Consider the following 13,699-nt stretch of genomic DNA (forward strand, 5'->3'; position numbering starts at 1 on the left):
TGGTAAACGGACTTGATTGATCCCGTCTTTGAAATTCTCCAACCCCTCTGTTTATTTATGGTCTGAGAAGTTAAAAAATATTAAATATATAACCCTAGGAAACTTTGCCTAAGCAAAATTGATCAATTTTTCATGCCCATTGTGTTTAGGGTTTAAAAGCCATGCTTTATAGATGAATCCTTTGTTTTGCTTTTTTATCATATTATCCTTCTCCTTAAATATTAATGAAATTATTATTTTATAAAAAAGATAAAAAAAATATCTATTGTATTTAACTTATAATATATTTTATTAATCCATCATATTTTTTCAAAAACTCTGCTGATCTGAGCTTATTTTCTAATGTGCAGTCCCAGAAGAATACACAGGTGTTGCAGAAGCTGATTTTCTGGTATTTCTTATTAGAAAAAATACCATTTTTTTTCATTTTCAAGTTTTCCCTTGTTGACTTTAGTAATATTAGTCTTGTAAATTTATTAGAAATTTTAAAATTTTAAATTTACAAACTGTAGATAAAGGTTGAAGACTTCTTTAGGTACTTTTTCTCAGATGATGCTGTAAACTTCCATGAGTCTTTCCATAAAAGATGTGGTGATAAAGGTAGCCTGCATGAAACAACTATGAAACCTCTGCATTTAAAAAATCATCTTTAATTTTGTATGCTTTGCTGGTTGTGAGTATGGTTTAAAGAGAAAAATTTAAGATGACTAATACCTGTCAATACACCTTAATGTTTTGTTGAGGATGATTTTTTCATTTTCCCCCTCCCCTTTCAGACTTCAAGTGTAGTTCGTGGCGTCCTCAAGAGAAATTTGGGTATGCTCGTGAACTATCTTTCAACATCCAATAAGACTTTATCTTGGTATGTTTCTGCCAGCTTTATTTCTCTTTTCTATCTGAGGTTCAACTTAAATTTTGAATGAAGCCAAAGTGAATGCCTAATATGGGGGCTTATGTACAGAGAAATATATGAACATATTGATGAGTTACAAAATTCCATTTCATGGAAAAAATGATTGAGTAGTGCATGCTTTAAGTAGTTAAGTTTGAAGTTATTAATTCAAATTAAGTAAATATAAGATAGAAAAAATTGTTAAATCTAAGATCCTGAGCATATGTCCTTTGATGAAGCAATAATAAGATCTTTGATGCGTCCCTATGATTTTTAAAAACTTAGTAAACTGTTCCTATGGAGACCTGCTAGTGGACATAATTGTGTTTCCTTTTCAGGAGCAAAATTTGGTGGCTCACCCAGCACCACCAGCGTCTGCTGTCTTTGCCTGCTGTTTCACAAATTCCTTTTCTTCGATTCTGCCTGCTGCTATTCTGTCCTGTGCTATCCGGTTCTGCCCTAATTTCCACCTTCTTCTAGGTTGTCTTTTTTTTTCCTGCCCTATTTTGTTGTTTTGCCGTTATCTCTTGAATGATTTAATTGCTGCTGCTGCTGCTGGGTCCCAAATCTGTTTGATTATATCAATTTAATTCTTGCTAAATGATGATTGTGCTGAATTTGTGGTTAAATGATTGCATGGCAATTACAATTTTTTTGTTTGTAATTTTTACAGTTATTTTGGTTTAGTTGTTTGAGCTGGTAGCAGTGTTGTGCTAACTTTTAAGAATCATTTAATACGTGGATTAATTCTGGAATCTCGATAAACAAACCTTTTCATATTTGCTCAGGGGCTGTTATTTCCAACAAGGTATGGAAGTTAAGATGGAAATGAAGGTGGAAGATGCATATAGGAAGTCAATGGAGACTGTGTTGAATTGGATACAAGATACTGTAAATCTTAACAAGAGTCAAGTTTTCTTTCGTACATATGCACCCGTGCACTTCAGGTTTGTAATTTGTTGCAACAATTGTTATGATTTATATTTTGCCTTCCAAGTTTTACATATATTTATCCAATAATGTATGAACAGAAGTGGAGATTGGAGAAGCGGTGGAAGTTGTCATTTGGAAACACTTCCAGAGCTTAACATGTCATTAGTGCCTAATGATAACTGGTCACAATTCAAAATAGGCAATTCATTGCTATCATCACACAAAAACAGCACTGAACTTGTCAAGTTAAAAATATTGAATATAACAGAGATGACAGCTCAGAGAAAAGATGGACACTCATCAATCTACTATCTTGGTCCGAATGGCGGCACGGCGGCACTCCATCAGCAAGATTGCAGCCACTGGTGTCTGCCTGGTGTACCTGATACATGGAATGAGCTGCTTTATGCAATGTTCATGAAACATGAAGGCTTCTCATAGCAAGGAACTTCAAAGAGTCATGGAAGCATTATATACAACAATTCTTTTTTATTTGTCTTGGGTAGCAAGGACTCGCAAATTGTTCTCAGCAGTCTCAAAAAGACGCTAACACGTAGAATAGAATTATGTATTTATTTAAAGAAATTATTTAGTATAATTATGTATTTATTTTTATTTTATAATATTCAATTTATTCAAATAAAATTATAAAATTATTATACATGTAATATATAATCATATTACTAAATATTAGGTTTTAGAAAAAAAATTATTAGAATATATATATATATATATATATATATATATATATATATAGAAAATAAAAAAAAACAATGAGGGACCTAAGGCTACACTTATATACAGTAGCTATAGTATACAAAAAAAAAAAAAAGAGGGATCTAAGGCTACGCTTATAAAAAGTAGCTATGGTATACAATGTGGCTACGCTTTATAAGTGATGCAGTAGCGTTGAAAAGCGTAGCCTATTCTGGAAAAATGAAAGCTGAAAAGCGTAGCCTTTGGTCCTGGACAGCATCACTTGAAAAGCGTAGCCTATTCCCAAACGCCAAAAGCGTAGCCCTTGGTGCAGAAAAGCGTAGCCTTTGAGAATAGGCAACGGCCGAATAGGAATCACCCCAAAAAGCGTAGCCGTAGCCCAAAAAGCGTAGCCGTAGCCTAAGGCATCATTTTTTTTTCACTTTTGGCTACACTTTTCAAGTGTACCTGAATGGGTGTTTTTCTTGTAGTGTTGTTTGGGCGCTATTATTTTGATAAAAAAATATCTTTTTTTATTTTATTTTTTAGTGTGTTTAGCAAATTTCTAGTAGTAAAAGTAAAAGTACTAGAAAAATAAAAAAAAAAACATCTTTTTTGAAAAGTTATAATTTATATTTTTTTCTAAAAGATTTTTTTCTTAAAAAAAAAAGATGTTTTTCAAGTAATAAATAAACAAAAAGTACTTTTATATTGTTATACTTATACATAATTGATAAATAAAAATATCTTTTTATATGAGATATCCAAACATAAAATTACTTTTACATAAGATCTTCTAAAAAATAATAAATAAAAAAAATCTTTTTCTAAAAACTCACCCAAATAAATCCTAAATCTTCTAAGGATGTAATCTACTCTACTATGCAGAATCATTTTAGCCCTCCTAATAATTTAAGACATATAGTATGATAAACTACATCTGCTCTTAATTTAATATGAGAGTTCTCATTCTTTCATTGATTCATCACCAGCTAGTCTTTAAGTTTCTTAATTGAGTTCATATAATCTTTTTCATATTTTGATTTTTTCTTTCAAAAAAGAAAAATGTATATCAGTAGCTCAGTATAGATCACGGAAATATCAAGTTAATATTTTGCAAATTGAACTTCAAAAAATTACCATAGCCATGTATGCAACAACATATTTTAAAGAGTAGCCACATAGTATGGATACATTGTCTGATTCATTGAATGTGTCAAATTTTTTTTCTTGGATGAAAGGATAAAGAAACATTTTTACATAAACTATAACAAAATGATATAGTTAAATAGAATTTAGTGCAACCATTTCCATGAACAGAAATGTTTGGTAACAAAAAAAAAAAAACAGCCAAAAACAGCTATAACTTACCTTATTTAGTATTCATTAATTATTGTGACAATTAATAAATGCTAAATAAGGCAAGTTCTGTCTGTTTTTTATGTTTCCGTAACATTACCCTTCCATGAAATATATACTAAGATCCAAGTTTTCTTTATTAATTTTTCCAAAACCTGGATCCAAAGTTTGAAATCTCGCTACAAAAAATGTGCTCATTATCGTTGGAATTATCATTGGGTCTCGACAATTATTTTATTTTCATTAATAAATATTGTCGAATTGTACACTTTGATACTAGATTTGACGCTAAAATAAGGCGTAAAACTCATGTACTTAGCGCAAAATATTATTGTCTAATTTTTTAATGGTAGATCAACTAAATAAAATATTCCATTTTACTTAAAAAAATTCCGTATAATAGTTAGATTATTCCGATGATAAATCTGACGCAAATTAAAATTATAAATTTAAATTCATGATCCTTTTTATTTCTGTACGTTGAGCCATTACGTCATCAATCTCTTCTATTATTTACTATTATGGACATCTATCACCACCACTTAACTTGAAATGTATGTATGTAAATTGAATTGAATCGGATATGTATAAAATTTCGACTCAATTCATACTAAAACATTGAGATTAAATCTTATATTTATGTTTTTTTTTTTATTTAGATCCGATCTAATATATAAGTTTGTATATTAAATATTAGATATTAGTCATATTACTAATTAAAAACAAAAATTTAAAAATATTCGTAAAAAATTTTAAAAATTCATAAAAAATCAAAGACTTTTTTTACTTGTTTACAATTATTTATTCTCAAAATATTATTAAATATTATTTAATAATAAAAATAAAATAATAAAAAAATTGCTTTTTATTATATTTATCTGTAAATTGAATTTGTTCAGATAAATTTATAAATTAGATTGTATCCACATATTTCGGGTTAAATACGAATAAATACTATAAATTTTGTGGATTAAATTTAGATTTGTACACCTCTTCATGCCTTTGTCGCCATCTTCGCTGCTACCATTTTCGTGTTTCCTAGGGGTGTGTATGGCCCGGCCCGGCCCGAAGACCCGGCCCGGTCCCGAACACTTTAGGGGCTAATTTGGTGTGATTTCATCGGGTCTAGGGCCGGGCATGGGTCTCAAAAATAGATCCGGTCATTATTTCGGGTCAGGTCCGGGCCATAGCTCGGGTCACCCGAAATCGGCCCGGTGGCCCGGTCATCATACATAATTAATATTTTGTGTTATTAGTGATGGATGATGGCTATTATTATGTGAAATTTAAGTGTTCTAAACCTTAATATTTTGTGTTATTAGTCATTATATATAAGACTATAAGTTAATATTTTATATTTAAAATGCATAAGACTTTAGACTAATGCATAATCTTGTGTTATTTGTATTGATTTAAATATTTTGTGTTATTAGGCAATATTAGTATTGATTATGGTTATGCTTTAATTTTAGAGAAGAGTTGGTTCCTATTATATTTTTCTAAGTGAATTTTACCATGTCAAATAATGATTGGAGTATTGAAAATTTGGATATTTTTACATGCTAACTTACAAGAAGGTATCAAGGTAATATAATGTTAACGGCCGGTTTTCACCCGGTTTTTACCCGGTATAATCATGGCCCGAAAGTGTATAGGTTTCATCGGGTCTAGGATCGGGTTCGGGTCTAACAAATAGGCCCGGTATATATTTCGGGTCGGGTCTGGGTCACATCAAACCCGGTTTCACCCGATCCATGCACACCCCTAGTGTTTCCATACGGTTGTCCTAATAATAATAATAATAATAATAATAATAATAATAATGAACAAGATAAACTTAATTATTTTGCAAGTAGTAGTCACATAACTTACAACTTTTATATTCATACAAATACATTATAGTCTACATAGACCCTTCTTTATTTAGGAAATACATACTGTAGTAGGAAATTAATTAACGAAGCCAACGTCATCATCAGTTACGTTGTGTTTAATTCAGATGGAAATCCCAATGAACAGATTTTATGGGCCGAGTTTATTGGCACAAATGCAGAGCACCGGTAAACACGCTGGATCGCAAACTTGAACCACTTTTCTTCCGACTGATATCATCACTCCATTAAATTCGTTCCCTGAAGATCCTACTGCACCTGCAATATATCATTAACGAACAACCACTACATTATAGGCTAATTTTGTTAGATATGAAAAAAAAAAATTGTGGATAATTTATGGTAATAATTAATTGATGTATTTTTTTATATTAATTTTATTTTTTTTATTTTAAATAATAAATTAGACTTAAATTTACATATTGGAGAGTTTGATTTGTATTAAAATATTTTTTATTATAAAATATAAATTTGAGGGTTAAATTTATACATTTAATTTTTTTTTAATATTAAAATATAAATTTGAGGGTCAGATTTATATGTTTAAAATATTAAAATAAAAAAAATAAATTTAACTCAGATTTGTATGTTAAAAAAAATTAAAGGTCACAAATTTAATTATTCTCTACATAAAAAAACACATTAAGTCTTTACATTGCTTAAAGAATAATATTACACATCCAAGTCTTTTTCTTAATTAAATCTAACTAAATTGGTCTAACATAATAAAAACAAGTTATAGCTAAAATTATTCTAAGTCATATTGTTTAACTTGGTTAAATTTAGTTTATAAAAATACTTTGATGTGTAGCATTACTCTTTTGGCATATGCTATCTTAACTTTTCACACGAATAAATTATTATTTTAGTCTCTAACGTTTAGACAAGTATTAATTTCAAATGTATTATTTTATTTTTAATAATTTGTTTCATTCTATTTTAGTCATTTGATCAACATTCTTTTTTCAAAAATATTCCTTTTTATTATGATTTCTTTTAGATAACAATAAAAATCATAATTATAATGGTTATAGTAATTGTTATAGTAATTTGAGAGTGAAAATAATAAAATAATAAAAAAATATAACAATAGAGTAAACAATGATATTTTTAAAAGAAAATTTTAATTTTGTCAACAAGACTAAAATAAGACAAATAAAAAGAATAGAAAAGGTTATGAATTTGGGAGAGTTCATGACCTTCCTTTCAATGTACATATAGTTTTACCTCCGAAAAGAAGAGAATAAAAGAAAAGAGAAAAAGAAAAATAAAGAGAAAAAAAATGTAAAAGTGTCTCTATTTTTCGAAAATTTGGTTGGAACTAGATTAAACATTAAATATGTAAATTTTTTTATTTTAAAAAGAAGGAAAGATGATTTAAGGGAGAAAGAAATGAGAGATACCAGATAGATAAGGCGCACACACAAGTAGAATAACCATGAAAGTGATTAACCTGTAATGTGCCATGTTTATTGGATGATTACAAGTTGGACATGTTGAACTTCAATTTATAGAGCAGCATGTTCCAATTTCAAGGTTAAAAAATAATGCAACTTGGTTACTTCATTACTCGGCCAATAAACACGTGCGAATAAACTATATATTAGCCAGTTGACTTTTCTATTAGTCATGTGCCCGCTTATATAATTAGGTAAAAATTCAAGTGTAGTCAATTTTACGTGAAATTAATTAATAATTAAAAATTATCAGATATCAATTTCACATGAAGTTAATTGCACTTGAATTTTATCATAGAAAAAATATTTTTTAATAAAAAATATTTTTTTATTATTTAATGTGTTTGATAAATTTGTATTTAGTATTTTTGATAAATTTTCAGTAGTAAAAGTAAAAATATTACAAAAATAAAAAATATTTTTTTAAAGTTATCATTTTTAAAAGATATTTTTACATAATAAATAAATAAAAATTTATTTTTATATTGTTATACCAAAACATAATTGATAAATAAAAAAATTTTATATAAAATATTTAAACATAAATTTATTTTTTATTTTTTTATAAAATTTTTTTTTAAATAACTCAAAAAAATATTTTTTTAAAAACACTCATCCAAACAAACCTTATATATGACCTCTAAGAATCTAGTTTAATTAAGGATGTAATATCAAATTAGTATCTCACCATTTCTATATCGAATAGATTAGCTTTAAAATATTTGATAAATTGGTCTTTCTTCTATTAGAATATATCAAATAAATTAATCCCTAACAAAATAAATGCACAACTTATTTAGATAATTTAACCTCTCAATTACAGGAGTTAAAAAAACTAAAGATTCATAATAATTTAACAAGTACGGTTATGCATACAAATCTTTTTCACATATAAATCGTATAAGTTAACACTAATCTAAAGTTTTTTAGTTATCGAATAGATAATCGCAAATCCATCATTAAAGTAAAAGCTAATTCTATAGAAGAAATAAAATATTAGCGAGGAATTTTTTTGAACCTAACTCGTCGCAAGTTGTCCGCTAATATGATCGTAAATTTATCACATTTTGTAGTAAATCAATAGCTAATCTTTAAAAATTCTTAATCAAATTTGTAAGAATTTTGTTGTTAAACCAAAGCTATTACTATCGCAAATATCGTCGCAAATTCCTTTTAAACTAGTAACAAATTGATAGGTATCTCACAAATGTTTTCGTCGCAATAGAATCTTTAATTTGTCACTATCATCAATAGCAAGTATGTCATTAATGTTTCGCAGAATATTAGTTTAAATACCAATTTTGTCGCTATACTAAAATAAACCTCATATTATTTTTTTATTTTAGTCATTTAACTAAAATTATAACGCATACAAATAAAATTAGTTCAAAATTATACATGTTTAAAAAAGTTCAAACCATGTTTAAAGAAATTAGGTATTGAAGCTTAACCTAATAATAACCAAGCCTTTGAGTTTAATCAAATGCCTATTCTATCTATTCAATAGCTCTAAAAAAAACATGACTTAATCAGTAAACTAACAAAGAAAAAGACTCAGTTACAGTATCATGTAAAAATAAGTATTCACTCACTTCTTTAGAGATGTTGCAATATGGCTGTCCAAATGTAATTCCGTTTCTATAAAATTATTATACATTACACATCTCAGTTTTTTATTGCACATTAAAAATTTTAAAAAAAATAAAAAATACAAACAACACCTGAGACTTAACATATTAATTGCACAAAGAACATGTCCACCAATTTCACCTTCAGTTTCACCAATGTTATCGCTTATACTGTGATCAAACTGCAAAAATATCACAGAAAAATAACATCAATAGGATAAATCAAGTGAACGTACCCAATCAAGTTCATTTTGGATTCAACTCCGACATCACTAAAATGGCATATTTTACTATTGAATCTTGAGCCGTGATATTGTTTGCAAATTTCAAAACTAGCAATTTAATCTGGCCAGAGCATTCTAATTTTCAGTCATTAAATTTGTGAGAAAATAACCCAAACATAACTCAAAAGAAAACTTAAAGTCGTAAGCTTGCTGGAAATTTTTTTTTGAATAAGAGAGCTCAACACAATGAAGTGGAGCGACAAACAAGCCAACAATTCAACAAGAAAAACAAAATAAAAACAACAATCTCCTTAATGTCATCTCCGGCATTGCCATCAACAACAGAAAGGATCTAAACTACTCCATTCTCTATAACTTTTTAAAGATTTCTGAAAAACCACCTCTGCAGTTGCCTCCTTGTTATTAAAAATTTGTCCATTTCGCTCAAGCCAAACGTTCAAAATGACCGAGAAAAAGCAAATGAGCCACTTGTTGCGCTCCACCTTCCTGTTAGCAGCACCTGTCCAACTCTCAAAGTGTTCTTTAAGTGAGCCCGGAACAGTCCATGATCTCCCAAATTCAGTTAGCCATTGACACCACATCTGCCAAGTAAACTCACACCCCAAAAATAAATGGTGAGTAAGTTCCACTTCTTTGTTACACAGGACGCACATGTTATCACCTTGGCTAACAATTCCCAATCTATGGAGTCTTTCTTTAGTATTTACTCTTCCTATCAGAGTAAACCAAATAAATAACTCCACTCGTAGCGGCACCAAACCTTTCCAAAGCGTTCTTGTGAAACTATAGCTGGTTATATCCTCCGGGAGGGATTCTGACTGTACTACCTGCACAAAGGAGTTAGTTGAAAATATACCTTCCTTGTCAAACTTCCAAAAGATTCTGTCCGGCTTATCATGTGATAGCTTTATAGGCCTTAAGGACTCATGCAACAGATCCACTAATTCCAGCTCCCATTGGTATAAAGCTCGCCTCCACTGAAAATTTCAAATTCATTGCTGGAAATGTTCTAGAATTTTAATTAATTGGCAATAAAAATATCATTTTTAAGTCTTCTAAGAATGTGATCTACTCTATTATGCAAAATCATTTTAACCCTCATAATAACTCAAGGCATATAGTGTGATAAACTACATCTGCTCTTGATTTAATGAGAGTCTTCATTCTTTCGTTGATTCATCACCAGTTAGTCTTTTAAGCTTCCTAATTGAGTTTATATAGTCTTTCTCATATTTTAATTTTTTTTTTGAGAAAAAAAAATGTATATCAATAGTTCAGTATAGATCACGGTAATATCAAGTTAGTATTTTGTAAATTGAACTTCAAAAAATTACTATAGCCATATGTATGCAACAACATATTTTAAAGAGTAGCCACATAGTATGGATACATTGTCTGATTCATTGAATGTGTCAAATTTTTTTTCTTGGATGAAAGGACAAAAAAACATTTTTACATAAACTGTAACAAAATGAGATAGTTAAATAGAATTTAGTGCAACCATTTCCATGAAATATGTACTAAGATCCAAGCATTCTTTATTAATTTTTCCAAAATCTGGATCCAAAGTCTGAAATCTCACTACAAAAAATGTGCTCATTATCGTTGGAATTATCATTGGGTCTCGACAATTATTTTATTTTCACTAATAAATATTGTCAAATTGTATACTTTGATGCTAGATTTGACACTAAAATAAGGCGTAAAACTCATGTAATTAGCGCAAAATATTATTGTCTAATTTTTTAATGGTAGATCAACTAAATGAAATATTCCATTTTACTTAAAAAACTCCATATAATAGTTAGATTATTCCGATGATAAATTCGACTCAAATTAAAATTATAAATTTAAATTCATGACCCTCCTTACTTCTGCACGACTGCGCCACCAATCTCCTCTATTGTCTATTATCATGGGCATTCATCACCACAGGTTAGCTTAGAGTGTATGTATGCAGATCAAATTGAATCGGATGTATATAAAATTTCGATCCAATCCATACTAAAACATTGAGAACAAATCTTATATTTATATTTTTTTTATTTGGATCCGATCTAATATATAAGTTTGTATATTAAATATCAGATATTAGTCATATTATTAATCAAAAAACAAAAATTTAAAAATATTCGTAAAAAAATTTAAAAATTCATAAAAAAATAAAAACTTATTTTTTTATTTATTTACACTTATTTATTTTCAAAATATTATTAAATATTATTTAATAATAAAAATAAAACAATAAAAAATCTGCTTTTTAATTATATTTATTTATAAATTAGATTTATTCAGATGAATTTACAAATTAGATTATATCCGCATATTTCGGATTAAATATAAATAAATAGTATAAATTTTGCACATTAAATTTAGATTTGTACACCTCCACCCACCTTTGTCGCCATCTTCACTGCCACTATTCTCGTCTTTCCATACGTTTGTTATAATTCATCCCTAATAATAATAATAATAATAATAATAATAATAATAATAATAAACAAGATAAACTTAATTATTTTGCAAGTAGTAGTCACATAACTTACAACATTTATATTCATACAAATACACTGCATACACCCTTCTTTATTTAGGAAATGCATACTGTAGTAGCAAATTAATTAACGAAGGCAACGTCATCAGTTACGTTGTGTTTAATTCATATGGAAATCGCAAGAAATAATCTTAGACTGCATTTGTTTATAGAGATAAGACATTATTGAGACAGAGATATAGAAATACATAATTGTATTTGGTAAAAAAAACATAGACAAAAATAAGGGTGGCAAAGCGGGCCGGCCCGCCTAGACCCGCCCCCAAAACGGGACGGACCGGCCCGCCCCACCAAGTAAAATGGGTTTAAAATGCTAGCCCGCCCCGCTTTATGGCGGATTGGCGGGTCGGCGGGCTAGCCCGATTGACTTTATTTTTTTTTTTTTTGAGAAAATAAAATTCATTATAATTAACAAAAAAATAATAATTAAAAAATTAAATACAAATAAAAAATAATTAAATTATAATATAATTTTTTCATTATTTTTTTAATTTTTAACTTCAATAAAATTGTTCAAAATAATATTTGTCAATAGAATCATCTTTATTTTAAAAAATAAGTCACATAATTTGAACATATATACAAAATTGTAAAATAAAATAAATAAAGTTAATAACTAAAAGAAGAATATAAACAAAAAATAAAAAAAAGTGTTTAAAAATTCTATAATTATTAATTTTATAATAGTAATCACTCTTTTATTTAATAAAAAATAAAGAAAAAAAATATCTTCGGCCCGGCGGACCGGCCTGCCCCGCCCCGCCAAAACCCGCCAATTTTGCGGTGCGGGTTTGGCGGGCTCCAAATCCTAGTCCGACCCGCCTTTTTTAGCGGGTTTAGCGGGATGGCCCGACGGGTTCGGCCCGTTTTGCCACCCCTAGACAAAAATAATGTGTTTAGAAATACTGAATTAATATATTTTATGTCTATCCTAACAGAAAAGACATAAAAATATTAACAAGAGGCATAACATTTTTTATTTGTTTATTATTCTTATTAATTTTTTATGATTATATTTTTTATTATTATATTTTTTATTTTAAATTTTTTAAATAAAAAAATATGAATAAATTAAATTTTCATCATCTATTCTAATTTTTTATCAAATAAAATACAAAAACATAAAAATTTATGTCTTTATTCTTTAATATTTTATCCTATCTTATTTTCAATATCTTATTCTATCATGTTCTCAAATACAAATGCAGCCTTATGGACTGAGTTTATTGGCACAAATAATACAGAGCGGCGGTAAACACGCTGGATCGTCGCATATTTGAAGCACTTTTCTTCCGAGTGATATCATCACTCCATTAAATTGGTTCCCTGAAGATGCTACTGCACCTGCAATATATCATTACCAACCACTAGATTTTAGGCTAATTTTGTTAGATATTAAAAAAGATTGTGTGCAATTTATTATAATAATTAATTGATGTGTTTTTTATATTAATTTTATTTTTTTATTTTAAATAATAAATCAGACTTAAATTTATATATTGAAGAGTTCGATTTATGTTAAAATATTTTTTTATTGTAAAATAAAATAAAAGAACTGATTTATACATTTAAATTTTTTAATATTAAAATATAAATTTGAGGGTTAGATTTATATATTTAAAATATTAAAATAAAAAAAAATAAATTTGACTCTCAAATTAAATTTGTATGTCAAAAAAAATTAAAGGTCACAAATCTTTCTACATAAAAAATACATCTAGTTTTTACATTAAAAATAATTTTTTTTTAAATCAAATCTAACTAAGTGGTCTAATATAACAAAAATCAAGTTATAACTAACAATATTTCAAGTCTTATTATTTAACTTGGTAAAATTTGATTTATAAAAAAACTTAAATGTGTAATATTACTCCTTTCACTACACCATATTCGACAGATAGCAGCAGTTATGTATAGGATTAGCAGCGGTTTTTAATCGCTGCCAAACGGATAGCAGCGGTTGATAAATCCGCTGAAAAATAGTGTGCGGCTAAACCCTTAACAGTGGTTATTACTAACCGCTGGTACAACCGCTGCTAAATG

General features: G+C 28.2%; 1 protein-coding gene and 1 long non-coding RNA gene across 2 annotated transcripts; one reads left to right on the top strand and one right to left on the bottom strand.

Annotated features, from left to right (window-relative positions):
• Positions 1–877: 877 nt before the first annotated feature.
• Positions 878–2,470, top strand: LOC148562995 (protein trichome birefringence-like 11). The gene is made up of 3 exons (XM_088489568.1): positions 878–1,343; positions 1,681–1,839; positions 1,924–2,470. Exons 1-3 carry the CDS (start codon positions 1,159–1,161, stop codon positions 2,264–2,266), a joined length of 687 nt encoding a protein of 228 aa, XP_088345694.1. The 5' UTR covers positions 878–1,158; the 3' UTR covers positions 2,267–2,470.
• A 3,230-nt stretch (positions 2,471–5,700) lies between these two features.
• Positions 5,701–7,265, bottom strand: LOC107648475 (uncharacterized). The gene is made up of 2 exons (XR_001621942.3): positions 7,176–7,265; positions 5,701–6,030 (listed from the first exon to the last, which is right to left on the bottom strand). It is a non-coding gene; the product is annotated as an uncharacterized LOC107648475 (long non-coding RNA).
• Between the last annotated feature and the right edge of the window lie 6,434 nt (positions 7,266–13,699).

Source organism: Arachis ipaensis, chromosome B6 (assembly GCF_059453495.1).
Source record: "Arachis ipaensis isolate K30076 ecotype BB chromosome B6, ASM5945349v1, whole genome shotgun sequence".
Taxonomy (NCBI): Eukaryota; Viridiplantae; Streptophyta; class Magnoliopsida; order Fabales; family Fabaceae; genus Arachis; species Arachis ipaensis.

Excerpts from the sequence above, each read along its gene's own strand:
- LOC148562995 (XM_088489568.1), top strand. The coding sequence starts at position 1,159 with ATGATTTTTAAAAACTTAGTAAACTGTTCCTATGGAGACCTGCTAGTG. Across the intron at positions 1,344-1,680 it reads ATTCTGTCCTGTGCTATCCG|GGGCTGTTATTTCCAACAAG; the intron begins GTTCTGCCCTAA and ends ATATTTGCTCAG. Across the intron at positions 1,840-1,923 it reads TATGCACCCGTGCACTTCAG|AAGTGGAGATTGGAGAAGCG; the intron begins GTTTGTAATTTG and ends ATGTATGAACAG.